Here is a 17,778-nt window from a genome sequence, read left to right as displayed (position 1 = left end):
ACCATCCCGATGTCACACCCAGGGCATGAGGGACATGTGCCACAGACATGGTCCAGGGCTCCTGCCAAGCATTTCACACCATCTGTTGGCTCAGACTGCCCCGGTCTGCTCTTCTGTCAACAGGTCATTTGGAAACAAGGGGCCAACGGCCTTCGAGGCAGGATCTTGGCCCCTGATCGTGTTCCTGAAGACCTCTGCCAAAGCCCTGAGCATGCGGCTCATCCCTGGCTTCTCCCCAAGGGCTCCACGTTCCAGCCTGAGACGGCCTGAGTTCCAGTCCTGGCTTAGTCACTTATTTGCTGCATTAGCTTAGGCAGATCATCGAGCTATCCTCTGGCCCTCTAGAAAATGGGGTGCATGAGAGCACCCGCTCATGTGTTCCATTCTCCTCAGCCAAGGCCCAGCCCAGAATAAGGGCTAGCAGATGCCAGCTCCTCCTTCCACCTCTCTTGCTATTTTTTTTCTCTGTCCATTCTTTTGAAACTTTAAAATGGGCCCATTTCCTCTGGGGAGCTAGGATCCCTGTGAGAGGCAAGGCCCGTCAGGCAGGAACACTACGGACCACAGGCCCCCTGCCCTGCTAGACAACTACGTCTTGCGGCCACGGAGCTCCCTGCATATCACATACCTGTTGAAGAAATACAAGGCTCTCCCAGAAGCCCCCCAGGCTGACCCTAGATATCTTCCTTCAAGCTTTGCTCTGCCCAAGGCAGCCTCTCAGATGCCCGCCTACACCACTATTCCTTGCCATGGGCTGCCAGGACCCTGACCTCCAGCCCATGCACCTGAAGCAGGGCACGTCCCCATGCCCCAGGCCTGCTATCACCCCTGTCCTGCCCCAGGGACCAGGAACTGCCCTCAGGTCGGCTGATAATTGAGCACATACTAAGTGATACTTAGCACTGGCCCAGGCCAGGGACACAGGCACATTTGTACACTTGGTAGGGCCATGAATTAATGAACCCTTCCTGGAGGGCAATCTGGCAGTATCTAGAAAGAGATTCAGCCAGGCATAGGGGTGCATGCCTATAATCCCACCAATTCGGGAGGCTGAGGCAGGAGGATCATGAGTTCAAAGCCAGCTTCAGCAATTTAGTGAGGCTCTAGGAAACTCAGCAAGACGCTGTCTCTAAATAAATTATAAAAAGGGCTAGGGACGTGCGTGGCTCAGTGGTCAAGTACCCCTGGGTTAAAACGCTGGTATCAAAATAAAATAAAATAAAATGGGCTGGGAGCGTGGCTCAGTGGTAGAGCACCCTCAGGTCCGAATCCTAGTACCTAAATAAATAGAGGTTCCACGACCTTGCTTTTGTCCTATCAGTTCCACCTCTAGGAATGTGTTCTGCAGGCATACCTGCAATGGTGCGCCTCTTTATGAACAAAGAAAAAGGGATACACACACTAATGTATGACAAAAGGAGAGCTGTTCATTTAATCCACGAACTATTTAAGCCCAAACTATGAATCAAGGTGCAGAACAGAGCAAGACGGGGTTTATATTCTAATAGGGGCTACGGGACTAACAAGCAGCACATAAACACATCATCAGATATGCTACGGCAAGACACCTCACTTATCCACCGAGAGGACCTTTTCCCTCCTAAGACTTTAATCAACATGTATATACTTGAATATCCTGGGCCTGTAGGCAGACTCCCCATGTGATCAACATCTCAGAAGCGTGAACTTCTGTCCTGTGTGTCTTCTCGGTACCCAAACCTCCTCTATACCTCATTTGGGAAGGTGGATGGAGGGAGAGTAGCCAGGGAGGGTCCATGCTGAATAGCCCCGGGTCTGACCCCGCCTGCCCTTCTCAGCTGTCCCCACGTGTGCTTCTACCTCCCAGCGTCTTTCCTTCCATGCTGGACCCCCCTGTTGGCTACAATGCAAGGATCTCAGCCCACTCTGCTCTGTTGTCCCCTTCTGTTTTTCTGGCAGAGAAGGGACAAAAGAGAACCAGAAATATGTGGTTCAAGTGTCTCGGACTGGTGGAATCCCACCAAAAAGGGGAAATGTAGGTGGCCAGTCAGCCTCCCAGCAACACCAGCAAGCGCCAGCAGCTCTATTTGATCTGTGAGCCAGGGTGGCAGGTGAGCCTGGGATCTAGAAGCTCTCTGCTCACCATATCCACCCACTGCCTCTCCCTCTGGCCAGACAGACAGAAGTCACCCTCACCAAAAGAACCATGGTTCTTGGGGCTGGGATTGTGGCTCAGTGGTAGAGCACTCGCCCCAGGGCTTGATCCTTAGCACCACATACAAAAATAAACAAGTGAAATAAAAGTGTTGTGTCCAACTACAACTAAAAAAAAAATTATATATATATATATATATATATAAAATTAAAAAAAGAAAAAACCATAGTTCGGAGACATGGTGGCCGCCTCTCCCCAGCTCTTCCCTGTCTTTAGAAAGGCAGCAGCTCCCAGGCTTCCCTCTGGGAACTGTTGCTTCTTCACGCCTGCCTTTCTGTCCCAGGGTCCCCATGCAATGCCTGAAGCCCTGTAGCACCTCAGCTCTTCCCTCCCAAGTTCCCACGGCTCCTGGCAGGGAAGAGTTCCCACAAGATCCCGAAGCCCCTGGGACAGGCAGCACACCTGCTCCCACATGAATGTCTGGGTCAGAACCCTCCGCAAAGGGTTCCTCTGGTCCTTAGAGAGCTTCCCTTTCAGAACACAGCACACGGCACCAGGGCAGAGCCCTACAATTGCATGCAACTGCGTGAGCGTGTGCAATCTGTGCAGACTCCTGCGCAAACCACCCTCCTCTGGGGGCCTGCAAGTTTCTGAGGGGCAAAAAACATAGCCTACTTCTTGGAATCCCCATGAACACACTACCACTTATTATCAGACTGGATCTGCACTACCTCCCTACTCCAAAATCTCGGTGCCTCCTGGTAGAACCTCGTCCTGAGCACTGGTTACACAGCAGGTCTGCGCAGGAAGCAGCCGGCTCAGCTCTTCCCAGTTCATCAGAAGTTACCTGACGCTGATGGCGCAGCAGAGTCTGCAGTGCTGGAGGAAAGGTGTGTGAGAAGAGGTGCCACTGATGGGAATGGACAGCGCTGGGGCACTGTGGCATGGCACCAATCGAGGAACAAACATCTGCTCCCTCCACAACGCCACCCAGACAATCCACTTTACCCAGGGAAATAAGCATATTCACCACTCTTTTTTTTTTTTTTTCAGCTCTGAGGATTGAACCCAAAGGTGCTCTACCACTGAGCTACATCCCCAGCCCTATTTATTTATTTATTAACTTTGAGACAAGGTCTCACTCAGTGGCTGAGGCTGGCCTGGCCTCAAACTTTAGATTCTCCTGCCTCAGCCTACCAAGTCACCAGGATTACAGATGTGTGCCCTCACACTGCACCTGTAAGATGTTTTAACTTTTGCTAATGTAACAAAAGCATAAGGTAAGTGGTGCTGGAGACCTAATAAGAGAACAGAGCCTAGCGCAGTGCTCCCCATAAGTTCCCCTCAAACTCAAGAAGGGTCACAAAGACATGGGATACACATAGCTTTTCTCTCACTAGAAAAAAGATGAGAAGGTGGTTAATGGGTGGTGCAGGATGCACTGGTGTGAAGTTCCACAGACCAGGATTCAGCTCAAACTCTGCTATGACCATTGGGTGACCTGGGGAGGCCATCTAGACCAATTTCTTATCCGGATTGGGTGGAAAAAAGGAAGGGAACACAGTCCAGCCTCAATGATCCTTCATAAATCCTTTGCTCTCCCCAAACCTGTTTCCTCTTCTGCTTTTATTTAAAAAGGGAGGGCTAACATCATTTACTCTCTAGGATGCTGCAAGAATCAAATGAGAGTGTGTACCTAAAGTGCCTAATACAGTGCATAGCACATTAATATGCACTGAATAAACAGCAGCTGTTATGAGTATTGCTGCGTGAGGTAATGACATTGGCCCTGCCTACATAATGGGGTATTGACAAGATCTAATGAGACGTATGCTGGGAAAGAACTTGGAAAGTATAGAGTGAGCCACAAAAGTGAGGCTCACTTATGTAAGGATTCCTCTCCCAACCCAACCAGAGCCTCAGCCACCACTCAGCTAGGATTGGGGGAAGGGACAACTGGGGATGCTTTTTATCAAGCCCATCATCAAAATTCTAATCAGTTCTTTATGTGGGCCCTAGATAGGAAGCAGCAAATCAAAGAGCAAAGATGGGCTGCTAGAATCAAGTACTGACAACTTCGGCTAATAATACACCAGCTTGGGAATCCTAGGACACCTGGCAGCCCATCCCTGATCTTTTCAAATCCTCACGTCTCTGATCCCCAAACTTCTCTTGACACTGTCCAAAAATGACCCACACTCTTCAAGGTCACAAAAGCTAGCCCAATCCCTCAGACTCTTCCCTGCAGCATCCCAGGGCACATTCCCCCCCACACACACACAAATCACAGGGTTCATCTCAGGATCTTCCACAGACACCATCCTGCTCTACAAAATGCTCCCCTAAAGCATCACCCTGGGCACCTCCATTCCCTTTCATTATTCCCATCCCAGGCCCTCTTCTCCCCGCAGAAACCGTCCCACTCCAGTTCAGGGCTCTTTACCTGACATCCTACACACACCTCCCGTGTCAGGGCCATCACTCCCACTCCTCCAAACCCCCAAACTGGTGCTCCCCCCCCACTCTCAAGCACCCCACACTGTTCCTAGGGTACATCCTCTACCCTGTCCACACTTCCACCCCGGGACCCCCTCCCCTGCCCTCTGCCACACATGCCGGGGCTCCCTAAAGTTTCCTCTCGAAACCCGGAGTCGTCCTCACATCCATCTTTCAGTTCCTCGGGTCCAAACGCCCCGTAACACACCCCATTCCAGACTCCCGGACTTCCTCTCCTCACTCCTCCCGGCTCCCCCAACCCGACCCGCTCTCTCGAGCCCAGCGCGCCCCACGTCCTCCCAGGCGCGCCCGCTATCCCACCAGGAGCCCGGGACCCAGCTCAACCTCCGACCCGCAGCAGGTCGGGGACGGGCTCGAGGGTGGGAATCCCTCGGCCCCTATGAGCTCCTGTCCACTCCGGTCCGGGACCGCTCGGATCTTGCAGAACCCTCCACTCCTCTGAGCGCCCTTCCCGAGTTCTCGGGAGCTTCCTCCGGCCCGAGCCGCCTCTCGGAGCCCCTGCCCGGGTGCGCTCACTCCCCCTCCAGCCGGCTCGGCTTCCTCCGCCCCTTTCTAGGGTCGGTCCATCGCGGCCGCGGGCCCCTCCGCTCCCTCTCCGAGCCGTCCCGGGCCCCTACCGCCCCGGGGCTCTCGGGACCCCACTCGGACGGGCCCCCACCTGCTCCGTGGGACCGTCGCGGCTACCTCCCGCCCCCCCGGCCGTCCCGGCGGCCATTGCTTCAAGATGGCGGCGGCGGCGGCGGCGGGTGAGGCCGGGCCGGGCCGGGCGGGGGGTCGGGGGTCCCGGGCAGCGCTCACCTGCAACTCGGCGCGCTCGGCCTCCCAGCGCGCCTTCTCGGCTTCGAAGCGCGCCCACTCGTGCTGGATAAAGTGCAGGATCCCGGGCAGGCTCAGGGGCTCCGGACCCGCCGTGGGCCCGGGGCTGCCTCCGCCGCCGCCTCCCTTACCTGCCGGGCCGGGCCCCGGAGCAGGGCCAGATACCGGGGCCGCCCCAGTCGGTCCGGGGCCAGCGGCGGAGCCGAGCGGGCGGCAGGAGGAGGCAGCGGCAGCGACCGCGGCGGCCGCTCGCTCCTCCATCATGGAGGCCCCGGGGCCGGCCCGCGCGCCCGCTGTGCCTCGCGCGCCTGCGCGGCCGCGCCAACCCCCCGCGCGCGCTCTTGGCGGGGGACGGGGAGAGGCGGTGACGAGCACCGGGCCGGGCGCGAGCCTCGCCCACCCGGGTCGACCCCGAAGGCGCGCGTGCGCGTGGGGGTGAGGGCAGGGGCGGGGCGGTGGGGCGCGCCCGGAGGAGGGCAAAGGAAACCCAGTCCCCGCGCGGCGTCCGCCCTTGCAGGCTTGGGAAGGGGCAGTTTTCTGCTCCGCTCCTCCCCCTTCACCCCAAAGAGAGGGTTGTACCCCAACCAGACCCCAGGACACCGCTGAACAATCGCTTTCACTCTTTGAGAGAGAAGGGGGCCCCCGGGGGTGATTTCAGCAGTGGCCCCTGCTGATTTCTGGCCAGGTGGGTTATCGTGGTAACCCCCAGCTTGGAGCCCTCAGTCTCCCCTTCCCCTTTGTGGTTATGGAGCTCCAAACCTCTCCTGTCTCAGCCCCAGGAGTAGGTTGCTAAGGTAACCTATGTCCCTGGGGGTCCTTCTGCCCTTGCCCATATCAGTTATAGTGGCAACTTCCCTCACCTAGCACTCAGGTAGAAAGGACCCCAGCCCTAAGGACTCTGATGTCCAAGAGAAAAAACTCTTCCCCAACCCCTCCTTTGTAGCCACCCAGGTAGCATTGCCATAGTAACCATCTCCCTCTTCTCATCCTGGGAGGTCCATGGATCAAACCAACCAGGTGTTTTTATTTAGAGGAGGAGATGCTGTTTCCAGGCAGTTGCTATGGTTACAGGGCCTGGACCATCCCCAAGGATGTGAGAAACTAGAAAGACCAAGTGTTTGTTGCTGCAGTAACAGCCCCTCCCCACCCAGGTGACCCTAAGAACCAGGCCCAACAAGGTAGGGGATTTTCAGAATTGTCTCTAGGGGGTGGAGTGTGTCTAGAGAACGGTTGTCATGGTAACAGTTTCTGTCACTTTTAGCCTTACCTTTTCTGGACATATTCATGAGAGAGGCATGGTTAAAGGTTGCTATAACTGTCATCCCTCCCACCCACCCCACCCCTCTCCTGAGATGCCCCATTTGGTGTCCAAACTTATGGGACTTTAAGAAAAAGGATTCCCTGACCTCGTAGATGCCACTTTTGTGGTAGTATGAAATTAGGCTCTATTGTGCAGAATTGGCTGACTTGGGGTTTTCTGGTTCTCCTTTCCTCAGCAGAGCAGCTCAGCCGGGCTGGAACCACCCTCCTGGAGCTCCCCCAGCCTGCAACCTAGGAGGTAAGAAGTCCCTCAGTGTCATAGCACTCTCACGTGAACTGCCCTTTCCTTATCCCCAAAGGCTTGCCCACATAGAACTCAGTTTTTCTGCCTGCTGCATGGGTGGAGGTTCACACCAGATGAGAGCAACACACTTACAATGTTTTGTGTGGAAAGGAGAAAGCAATACACTCTTCTCACCTCCCCTGACCACCTTCTGGCAAGTTCCCTGTTTTCCTCTCATGCCTTCTTCTGGTTTTTTGCCTGTCTATAAGGTATTTGGTTTTTGTCTGTTTTCTCACATCTGGAAGGCAGTCCTGAGCCAATGCCTACCTCCTCCATCCTGGTCCTCAGAACATGGGGTCTGGCACAGAGAGAGCACTGAAGAAATATCCATTGAGTTACTGAGTTGAAATAATTAATTACAATGCCGTATTCACATATTCATGGACACATCAAATTAGGGCTGGGGAAGGCTTACTGAAGATATACCAAGAGTTGGGCTGTGTGTCGGCCCCAGGAGAGGCAGAAGAGTTTATTGATTTAAAGCATAACTCTAGGACCAGCTTCTTGGATCAAATTCTGGGTCTACCATTTCCTGTCTGTGTGACCTTGAGCAAGTGACTTTAAGTCTGTAGGCCTGTTAACTCATCCTTAAATGTGATCATATATAAGGATTAAACGAGTGAAGTGCTTAGAACAGTGAATACATAGGAAGTGTCAGGGCCAGACACATTGTGAGCTGATAAAATCGTTGATGTTGCTGTATCTTGATGCAGAACATGTAGAACATTCAAGGCTTCACAGTCATCAGTCATCCACCTTGCCCTCATGGAAGAGTCTGTGGTCTTTACAGTTGGTGAAGCCAAGACCAATCTAGTCGGGATACTAGATGATCCCTTTGTCCTCTCCTCACACCCTCCCCAGCAAGTAGCACCTCCTCCTTGGCCATCAAGTCCTCAGGTCACTAAGAACTCAATATCTGTCCTCTGCCCTGCTGGTCACCTCCTGGCCCGTAGTCAGCCAGTCAAAACGTGGACTTGGAGGACCTGGGTCCTTTCCTGCATCCTTCCCACCTCTGAACCGCAGGCTCCCCATCTTAACAACTGAAGTCACTCCTTCATGCAATACATGTTTATTGGGCACTGGCTGTAAGCCAGGCACTGAGCAGGGACAAAATAAGTCCCTGGCTTCCATGGGCACCCCGACAATAAAGATGCTAGCAGAAGGGAAGAAAACTAAGGTAGGGTGGGAGAGGAAGTATGTGGGTGTTAGGGACATGCTTGTTAAATAGGATGGCCATTGGAAGGTGACCTGCAGGCCACAAGGGAGGAGCATCCAGACAGGTAAGAGGCAGTTCGGCAGCTAGAGAATCCCGAGTGTGTTTGAAGAATGGAGTTTGGGGGCCTCTGTGGCTGGAGCTGAATAAGCAAGTAGGAAAGGATGGTACTCGTGTGGGGCCTCATGGGCAACTGTGAGGACATGGACTTCTGGGTTTTGTTTCTTTTTGGTACTGGAGATTGAACCCAAGGGCACTTGACCACTGAGCCACATTTCCAGCCCTGTTTTGTATTTTCTTTAGAGATAGGGTCTCACTGAGTTGCTTAGTGTCTTGCTAAATTGCTGAGGCTGGCTTGGAACTCATGATCTTCTTGTGTCCATCTCCCGAGCCACTGGGATTACAGGCCTGTGCCACCATGCACGGCTTGGACTTCTCCTTTGAGAGAGAAGGTTGGGGACAGTTGAAGCAGTCAGGGGAGGATCTAGTTTGAGTGTTAACAGGATCCCTCTAGGCACTGAGTGTGGAAATGCAATGAGACAAAGATGGAAGTAAGAAGATGGTCTCTCGCTGACCATCAAGAATTGGAAGGCTCTGAAACTATCTAAGGACCACTTCTGTGCTCCTGCGGAATAAAACTCATTTGTTTTGTTTTTGCTTTTGTGTTGGGGTTGAACCCAGGTGCACTTTGCCACTGAGCTCCATCCTCACCCCTTTGTATTTTATTTTGAGACAGGGTGTCTCTAAGTTGCCCAGGCTGACCTCAAACTTGCAATCCTCCTGCCTCCACCTCCTAAATTACTGGGATTACAGGCATGCATCATCATGCCCGGCAATTTTGGTTTGTTTGTTTGTTTATTTGTTTGTTTTTTGTAAATGAACACAATATCTTCATTTTATTTATTTGTGGTGCTGAGGTTCGAACCCAGTACCTCACACGTGCTAGGTGAGTGCTCTACTACTGAGCCCCACCCCCAGCCCTGTGCTTGGCAGTTTTAAGATTTTTTTCAGGCCCAGAAGATTCTGTGGTTTCAAAGTTTCTCACCTCCACAATAACATAAGTTCCATGAGAACAGGAATATTTTCTGTGTGTCCATGGCTGTAGCTACAGTACCTAGAACAGTATTTGGTGTATTGTAGTTCAACCGACTGATGTTGAAAGATTGACGGGGAAAGATCAATCTAAGGCCCGGAGGCAATTCCAATGTTCTAAAATTGGAAAGTTATTCTTTATTTATTTGAGATAGGATCTTGCTATGTTTGCAAGGCTGACCTTGAGCTTCTGTCTGGGTTCAAGTGATCCTCCTACCTCAGCCTCCCAAGTGGCTGAGACTACAGGTCCCACTGCATGCACCTAGTGCTTTCTTTTTCCCCCCAGTGCTGGGGATGGAACCCAGGGCTTCATGTGCACACCAGGCAAGTGCTTTGCCACTGAGCTACATCCCCAGCTCAGAAGTCATTCTTTGTGTGTGTGTGTGTGTGTGTGTGTGTGTGTTGGGGCTAGAACTCAGGAGTGCTTAATTACTGAGCCACATCCTCAGCCCTTTTTAGTTTTTAGTTTGAGGCAGGGCCTTGCTAAGTTGCGATCCTCCTGCCTCAGCCTCGTGAGTCACTGGGATTATAGGTGTGCACCGCTGCTTCCAGCTCTCAGAAGTCACTCTTGAAGTACAGCTCAGATTCTTGTGGAGGGGGCAATACTGGGGATTGTACATAGGGGTGCTTTACCTTTACCACTGAGCTACTGCCCTAGTCCTTTTTCTTATTTTTAGACATGGTCTTGTTAAATTCTTGAGGCACTCTCAGTTGCTGAGTCTCTAAATTACTGAGGCTGGCCTTGAACTTACAATCCTCCGACCTCAGCTTCCCAAGTCATTGAGATTACTGGTGTGACAACAACTCAGATTCTTAAGTGCTGTCCAAACTGAATTGAAGAAAGACAAGTAAGACTGGGATGGGTGGAGAGAGAAGGTGCAAAGACCAGGCAGGACCCAGGCCCAAGGCAATAAGGTATAGGAGACCCTTCCAGACAGAAGGAACAGAATTGCTTAGAAATAAGACCAGTTTAGAAAACATTCTGGGTAACATAGGCAGAGCTTAAGGGAGGTGTTCTAGTCAGCTTTTCGTTGCTGTAACCAAAAGACCTAACAAGAACAACTTTAAGGAGGAAAATTATTTGGTGCTCATAGCTTCAGAGATCTGAGTCCATAGACAGCCAACTCCAATTCCTTGGGGTTTAAGGTGAGGCAGAAATCATAAAAGTGGAAGCGGATGGTGGAGGAAAGCGACTCAGAACATCCATCACACCAGGAAGCAGAGAGAGACAGCTCCCCTCCAGACAGACAAAAATATAAACCCCAAGGGTAAGTCCCATTGACCCATCTCCTCCAGCCACACCCCACCTGCCTACAGTTACCACCCAGATAATCACTACCAGGATTAATGCACTGATTAGGTTAAGGCTCTCAGAACCCAGTCAGCGCACCTCTGAACTTTGTTGCAGTGTCTCCCACATGAGCTTTTGGGGGGTACCACCTATCTAAACCAGAACGGGAAGTGCAATAGGCAATGAAGCTGGTATGGTGGACACACAAGTGGAATGTTGTAAGAAATTTTAACTTTCTCCCCTGGGCACTAGGGAGTCATAGAAAGTTCTCAGCAAGGAGGGAGAGGTCACATTCATGCTTTATGAAGACCACCTCACTACTAAGAAGAGGGGACTTGGGCAGGAGACCTAGGGGAGGTTGGATGGGAATTAGATGGACCTGGGTTGAGGGGAAGCTGAGGAAATAGGAAGGAGGAGTCAAAAGTATTTAGGAGGTAGGATTAGCTGTAGGTAGGATTACCCAGTTACACCACCTTGCAGACATCCCCAAGCTGTGGTGGGCAGAGGGAGACAGCACCATCTGGAGGCCAGTGAACAGGGACACATTGTTTCCTGTGTTGGCAGCCTCCCTTGATGTAGCCCCTTCCACTTTTTTAAAAATTTTAAATTGTTATAAAATACATATAAAGTAGGGCTGGGGTTGTGGCTCAGTAGAGAGCACTTGCCTAGCATGCGTGAGGCACTGGGTTCGATCCCCAGTAAGCAAATTAAAAAAAGACATATAATATAAAGTGTACCATATTAACCAGTTTTAATTGTGCAGTTCATTGATGTTAAATATATTCATATTGTTGGGAAAACAAATCCAGAGTTTTGCATCTTGTAAAACTGAAACACTGTGGGTACAGCTCAGTAGCAGATCACTTGCCTGAGGCCCTGGGTTCCTTCCCCAGCACTGCAAAAAACAGAAACAAAACAACCCTGAAATGCTGTACCCATCAAACAACTCCCCCCTGCCCCCTGCCCCCTGCCCCTGGCAACCACACCATTTTTTTTTTTTTAAATTCAGTTAGTGACCAACATTTTTAAATTGGGATAATTCTGGGGCTGAGGATGTAGCTCAGTGGTAGAGCATTGCCTAATGTGTGAGGCTCTGGGTTCCATTCCCAGCATCACAAAAAAAGAAAGGGGGAGGGGGGCTAGGTTCAGGCACACACTTGTAATCCCAGCAGCTCAGGAGGCTGGATCTTAAGTTCAAAGCTAGCCTTAGCATTTCAGCAAGATCCTCAGCAACTTAGTGAGACCCTGTCTCAAAATAAAAAGGGCTAAGGATGTGGCTCAGTGATTAAGCGCCCCTGGGTTCAATCCATGGTACCAAAAAAAAAAAAAAAAGAAAGAAAGAAAAAGAAAGAGGGGGAGATTCTGATTAAAAAAAAAAAATCAAACATTTTTGGCTTTTCTTGTAGAACCAAAATGATCTGACTGACCATCAGGAAGGAGATGATGGGATGGCACAGGATTTGAGGAAATGAGAAGGGTCCAGAAGGCAGAGGCTGGGGAATTGTTGAGGGCTGCTGTCTAAGCGCTGCTCTGGAGCCAGGGCCACCTGCGGGAGGGAGAGATCAGGGCGGCCTCCTGGAGGAAGGAATGGTAGAGAGGAAGGTGCAAGTTGGCCTGGGAATGGTGCCAGGGTATTTATAACTGACTTGGAATCTGAATGAGAAGTTGACAGAATAGGCCAAGGATGAGAATGAACATGTAAAGTGATTCACTTGGGGAAAAAAAATCTTTAAAAAGCACAGCATGGCTTCATCCTGAGTGATGCTGGGGATCCTGCAGTGACCAAGACAGACAGCCTCTGGTCCTGCCTTTGAGTGTCCCCATCTAGTAAGGGACAAAGCCTTGCACTTATGGCTTAGAGTGGCCAGGCTGGTGTGAAACAATCCCAGGATGCTCAAGGAGCCTAGGGCAGGTGCGTAATCCACCTGGAAGGTCAGGGAAGGTTTCCTGGAGGAAGTGAAGTCAGAATGAAAGCCAAGTAGGGAGGAGAAGGGCAGTGCGTCTTGGGGAGGAGCTCTGCAGAGGCTTGCCTGGCATGCTGGAGGCCCTGGGTTCCATCCCCAGCACCGAGGGGTCGTTGAGACAACTGGGGGAGAAAGGCAAGGCTGAGGATTGAGGGAGGGGCCTCTGACAACCAGCTGCAGCCTCCCGTTTCATCCCATCTCCCCAGGATGCCCTGGATGCCCAGCTAGGGCCTAACTCCGGCCCCATGCGGCTCACCCGCTGTCAGGCTGCGCTGGCAGCCGCCATCACCCTCAACCTCCTGGTTCTCTTCTACTTCTCGTGGCTGCAGCACCAGCCCAGGAACTCCCGGGCCCGGGGGCCCCGCCGTGCATCTGCCACCGGCCCCCGCGTCACCATCTTGGTGCGGGAGTTTGAGGCCTTTGACAACGCGGTGCCCGAGCTGGTGGACTCTTTCCTACAGCAGGACCCAGCCCAGCCCGTGGTGGTGGCGGCAGACACGCTCCCCTACCCACCCCTGGCCCTGCCCCGCATCCCCAACGTTCGCCTGGCACTGCTGCAGCCTGCCCTTGACCGGCCTGCTGCGGCCTCGCGCCCAGAGACCTACGTGGCCACCGAGTTTGTGGCCCTGGTGCCTGATGGGGCACGGGCCGAGTCACCAGGCCAGCTGGAGCGCATGGTGGAAGCCCTTAAGGGGGGAAGTGCCCGCCTGGTAGCGGCCCCTGTCTCCACAGCCAATCCAGCCCGGTGTCTAACCCTGAATGTCAGCTTGAGAGAGTGGACTGCCCGCTATGGCCCTGCAGCCACTGCTCCCCGTTGTGACGCCCTGGATGGGGACGCTGTGGTGCTCCTGCGTGCCCGGGACCTCTTCAACCTCTCGGCGCCCCTGGCGCGGCCTGTGGGCACCAGCCTCTTCCTGCAGACCTCCCTTCGAGGGTGGGCGGTGAAGCTGCTGGACCTGCCCTTCGCCGCGGCGCGCCAGCCCCCGCTGGCCACAGCACACGCGCGCTGGAAGGCGGAGCGCGAGGGGCGCGCGCGACGAGCGTCTCTGCTCCGTGCGCTCGGCATCCGTCTGGTGAGCTGGGAGGGCGGGAGGCTCGAGTGGTTTGGCTGCAGCAAGGAGAGCACACGCTGCTTCGGGACAGTGGTGGGTGACACGCCTGCTTATCTCTACGAGGAGCGGTGGACGCCTCCCTGCTGCCTGCGCGCGCTCCGCGAGACGGCGCGCTACGTGGTGGGCGTGCTCGAGGCAGCCGGCGTGCGCTACTGGCTGGAGGGCGGCTCGCTGCTAGGCGCGGCCCGCCACGGGGACATCATCCCGTGGGACTACGATGTGGACCTGGGCATCTACTTGGAGGATGTGGGCAACTGCGAGCAGCTGCGGGGGGCTGAGGCTGGCTCCGTGGTGGATGAGCGCGGCTTCGTGTGGGAGAAGGCCATAGAAGGCGACTTCTTCCGCGTGCAGTATAGTGAGAGCAACCACCTGCATGTAGATCTGTGGCCCTTCTACCCCCGCAACGGGGTCATGACCAAGGACACCTGGCTGGACCACCGGCAGGATGTCGAGTTCCCTGAGCACTTTCTGCAGCCTCTGGTGCCCCTGCCCTTTGCCGGCTTTGTGGCGCAGGCACCTAATAACTACCGCCGCTTCCTGGAGCTCAAGTTCGGCCCTGGAGTCATTGAGAACCCTGAGTACCCCAACCCCGCACTCCTGAGCTTGACAGGCGGCTGAAGTCCTGACGCCCTCACCTGGTGTCTGGGGAACATTACGACAGAAGAGATGTCCTTTGTTTGGGGGGGTTCTGTCTGGATGTGGAGAAGCTTAGATTGACAATGAGGGAGGGCACGTTCCGGAGAAGGGACAGGTGAACTGACCGAGAAAGAAACGCGAGGAAGCGCACAAGAGAAGCCTGCCTGTGGCAGAGAGAGACCCAGGCCAAGCGCCCAAAGCTACGCCCAGAAGTTGTCATACAGTCCTGCCCACTGAGCTTTGGATTTGTGTGGGAATATCCCGGGCCATTTCAGTAATTGAAGGAGCTACTGGCATTTGGTAGACAGGCCCAGAAATGCCAGTCTGTCCCTCAGGACCTGGTCCAGAGAAGTGCTGAGCCAGAGATTCCAAGAGCCCTGCGCCACGGGGCTGGGAGAGTTCGAAAAAGAGGGATGGAGAGTCCGGTCTGGGGAAAGACTGGCGAGCTCAAATCCCGACTCTGTCACCTCCGCATTGGGCCTGGGCGAGTGGGGCATCGTCTGCTTCAGGATCCTGCAGGATTCCAAGTGCCTGGATTGGGTGTCTTAACAGGAGCCCTCAGGATCCTTGGCTGCTGGGGTTGCTTCCTGCACTAGAGGGCGCGTCTGTCCCGCTCCTGGTGGCCTCCTGTGGATGCCGGGGCGTCCTTGAGCCCAGTGCCTGTTGCAAAGCCATCGCACGCCCGTCTCTTGAGCCTTTGCTGTTCTCTAAGAGGCCCTATGGGAGGTGGGACAGCAATGACGATCTCCCCTTCTCCGGGAATGTGATTCTTTCCTCTGGGTCAACCAGTAAGGTGCGTGCTGCTCTTAATCCCATCTTGACAAGGAGGAAACAGGCTGAGAGCTCTGGATCCGGCTCTGCTCATTACCTCGGTATTTCAACTCTGCACCTGTTTCCCCACTTCCCACAAGGGGTGAACAGTAATCAGGTTTATGGAGCCAGGCATCGTTCTCAGTGTTTACATGGACTGATTTATCCCTCAGCTTTATCCCTCACCCACCTAAAGCCACTGCTGCTATTATGTCCATTTTGCTGTGAGGAAAACTGAGGTGAGAGTGGTGAAGTCACTGACCGAAGGTCAGACAACTTAGGGAGTAGCAGACTAGAGACTTGAACCCAGGCCATCAGGCCCCAGAGCTCATACTTGACTCTCTCAGGATGACCCCTCTAGAAACAGCAACCCAGAGGGACATGAGGGTCCCATGCCACTTAGGAGTAACCTGCTAAGCCTTCCTTTTCCATCACGCATCTCAAAGTCTGCAGTGTTTGGGCATGTACTCCAGGATATGTGTATTTATTTATAAATTATGTACAAGTACTACTATCAGTCTGTATATTACTAATAAGGCTTAATTAAATTATTCCATTTAAAAATAAAGAATGAATATGAATGGGGGTGTTATGTTTTCTTGCTGTATCCTAATGACTTGCTCGGCACACCTCCTAAGTGTGCTTTGAAACAAACAAAAAAACACAGGAATCCCGGCATGGTGGCTTATGCCTGTAGTCCCAGCTACTAGAGAGGCTGAGCCAGGAGGATCACTTGAGCCCAAGAGTTTAGGACCAGCCTGAGCGATATGGTGAGACCCCAGCTCAAAAAAAAGCACAGGCTCCAAGGTGGCAGAGGCCTAGCTTCAAACCACTGCCACTTCCTCCCAGTATGAACTTGGACCCTTGCCGTGTATCTGGGAAGTGGGACAGTGAGAGCACTCAGCCTCTGGGCCGCTGTGAAGTACTTCAGAGGGGAAGCGCTCCACATCAGGACCAGGCGTGAATCCTCGTGTGGCCACCTATTGTCCTGTGGCTCTTAGGCAATTCACTGCAAAGAAAAGGCCACCGACTCCAATTTTAAATTAAAGCAAGCTTATATTGTTCACACAAAGAAAGCTGGCCAGCACAGTCTCTCCCTAAGCCGGGCTACAGATCAGCCCCCAGCTCTCCAGGAACCAGGTTTTAAAGCACAAAAAGTTGCAAAGGAGGGGTGTCTTGAGAACTTACAGCTAACAGGATTTTGACATGCATAATACAAAGGCAGATAGCAGGTTAATGATCTACATGGCATGATATTTCAAGATAAGGAGTAAATTCAGATCCCAACATCAGAATTTATGAGGCTCCACTGAGGTTTCAGAGAGGGTTGTTATCTGGTCAAGGGGAGCCAGGTATGGTGAGTTCAGAGCACGGGCAGGAATTCCAAACAGGTTTAGAAATCTCAGTAATTTATAGTAAAACAGAAATTAACTTTTCATGACTTTGTGATGGGATTGCTCCCAATCTTAAAATGGAATTAGGCTGGGTTCATCATAACATAGAAATGGCAGGGGTGGGGGGCGCTTCACAGACCAGGAAATGGAGACAAGCGTGTGGCCCAGTCTCAGACGTCCAAAGCCTGACTTCCTGCACCTAGCCTCTACCTTCAACCACTGAACCCACAATGGTTCCCAAAGAATATGGAACATTTTGGAAACGGAAGGGATGTAGGTTATTACATGACTCCTGGCTCCTGGCAAGCAGGGCCTGAGCCGAGGGGCCTCTGCAGGTCTGCGGGACACCACCACACAGTAAAGCAGCAGCCCTGCCTCCCGCAGTTTTCATATGTCCCAGTGATGCTCAAGAGGGAAAGACCATATTTAAAATGTGTTGCAGCTGAGCTGGGCATGGTAATGCAGACCTTTAATCCCATTGACATGGAAGGCTGGGGCAGGAGGATCACAAGTTTTGGCCAGTCTCAGCAATTTAGTGAGACCCTGTCTCAAAAAGATAAACAGGGCTGGGGATGTGGCTCAGTGGGAGAGTCGCCTGGGCAGAGTCTCCAGTACTGGGGGGGGGGGGGGATTGCAGCTGGTCAACTAGTTCAATGATATAAACATGTAGGTGCATCAATTCTTTCTTTTTTTTTTTTTTTTTTACATTTTTGTTGGGGGTGGGTACCGGGAATTGAACTGAGGGGCACTTGACCACTGAGCCACATCCCCCAGCCCTATTTTGTAGAGTTGATTAGCACCTTACTTTTGTTGAGGCTGGCTTTGAACTCACAATTCTCCTGTCTCAGCCTCCTGAGTCACTGGGATTGCAAGCATGTGCCACTGGGCCCATCATCAAATTTTTAAATATTTTATCTTCTAAATATTCCAAGCAGTTGATCTATATATGCATCTTTCTTTAGATTGCTTACTAAAGAATTAAGTTGAAATTAAAATCATTCTCAAATAATTTTGTTTTATTTAGAAATTGTTGGTGTGATTTCTTGATGAACAAAGCTATCACTGTTTATAGTGACAACTTTGCCTTCGTCTGATTTGACACAGAGAACCACATCAGATGTTCCAGCAGCTTCCCATTAAATGGGGATCATCAGGTGACTTGAGGTCTCAATAAACAAATGACTTCTCAGTAGTAA

General features: G+C 52.5%; 2 protein-coding genes across 8 annotated transcripts in view; one reads left to right on the top strand and one right to left on the bottom strand.

Moving 5' to 3' along the window:
* Strn4 (striatin 4) overlaps positions 1-5,755 on the bottom strand; it is a 23,096-nt gene extending 17,341 nt beyond the window's left edge. For both annotated transcript variants that reach the window (XM_027945932.3, XM_027945933.2), the window contains exon 1: positions 5,450-5,755. In XM_027945932.3, the coding sequence (XP_027801733.1) occupies positions 5,450-5,731 (282 nt within the window). In that variant the 5' untranslated portion in view covers positions 5,732-5,755. The remainder of the gene's footprint in view (positions 1-5,449) is intronic.
* Fkrp (fukutin related protein) lies at positions 5,368-17,778 on the top strand. Of its 6 annotated transcripts, none has more exons than XR_011705295.1 (3): positions 5,368-5,397; positions 6,964-7,025; positions 17,607-17,778. XR_011705295.1 is itself a non-coding variant. In XM_027945935.2 (3 exons), the coding sequence occupies exon 3, from the start codon at positions 12,876-12,878 to the stop codon at positions 14,358-14,360; it is 1,485 nt and encodes a 494-aa protein (XP_027801736.2). In that variant the 5' UTR covers positions 5,368-5,397; positions 6,964-7,025; positions 12,837-12,875; the 3' UTR covers positions 14,361-15,769. The 6 variants fall into 6 exon arrangements, 5 of the variants coding, with proteins under 5 accessions (XP_027801736.2, XP_071460710.1, XP_071460711.1 ...); XM_027945935.2 differs by lacking the exon at positions 17,607-17,778 and adding an exon at positions 12,837-15,769; XM_071604609.1 differs by lacking the exon at positions 17,607-17,778 and adding an exon at positions 12,837-15,769 and having other exon boundaries at positions 5,369-5,397; positions 6,967-7,025.

This window comes from Marmota flaviventris, chromosome 18, assembly GCF_047511675.1.
Source record: "Marmota flaviventris isolate mMarFla1 chromosome 18, mMarFla1.hap1, whole genome shotgun sequence".
Lineage (NCBI taxonomy): Eukaryota > Metazoa > Chordata > Mammalia > Rodentia > Sciuridae > Marmota > Marmota flaviventris.
This window is presented reverse-complemented; position numbering and strand designations above follow the sequence as displayed.

Excerpts from the sequence above, each read along its gene's own strand:
- Fkrp (XM_027945935.2), top strand. The coding sequence starts at position 12,876 with ATGCGGCTCACCCGCTGTCAGGCTGCGCTGGCAGCCGCCATCACCCTC.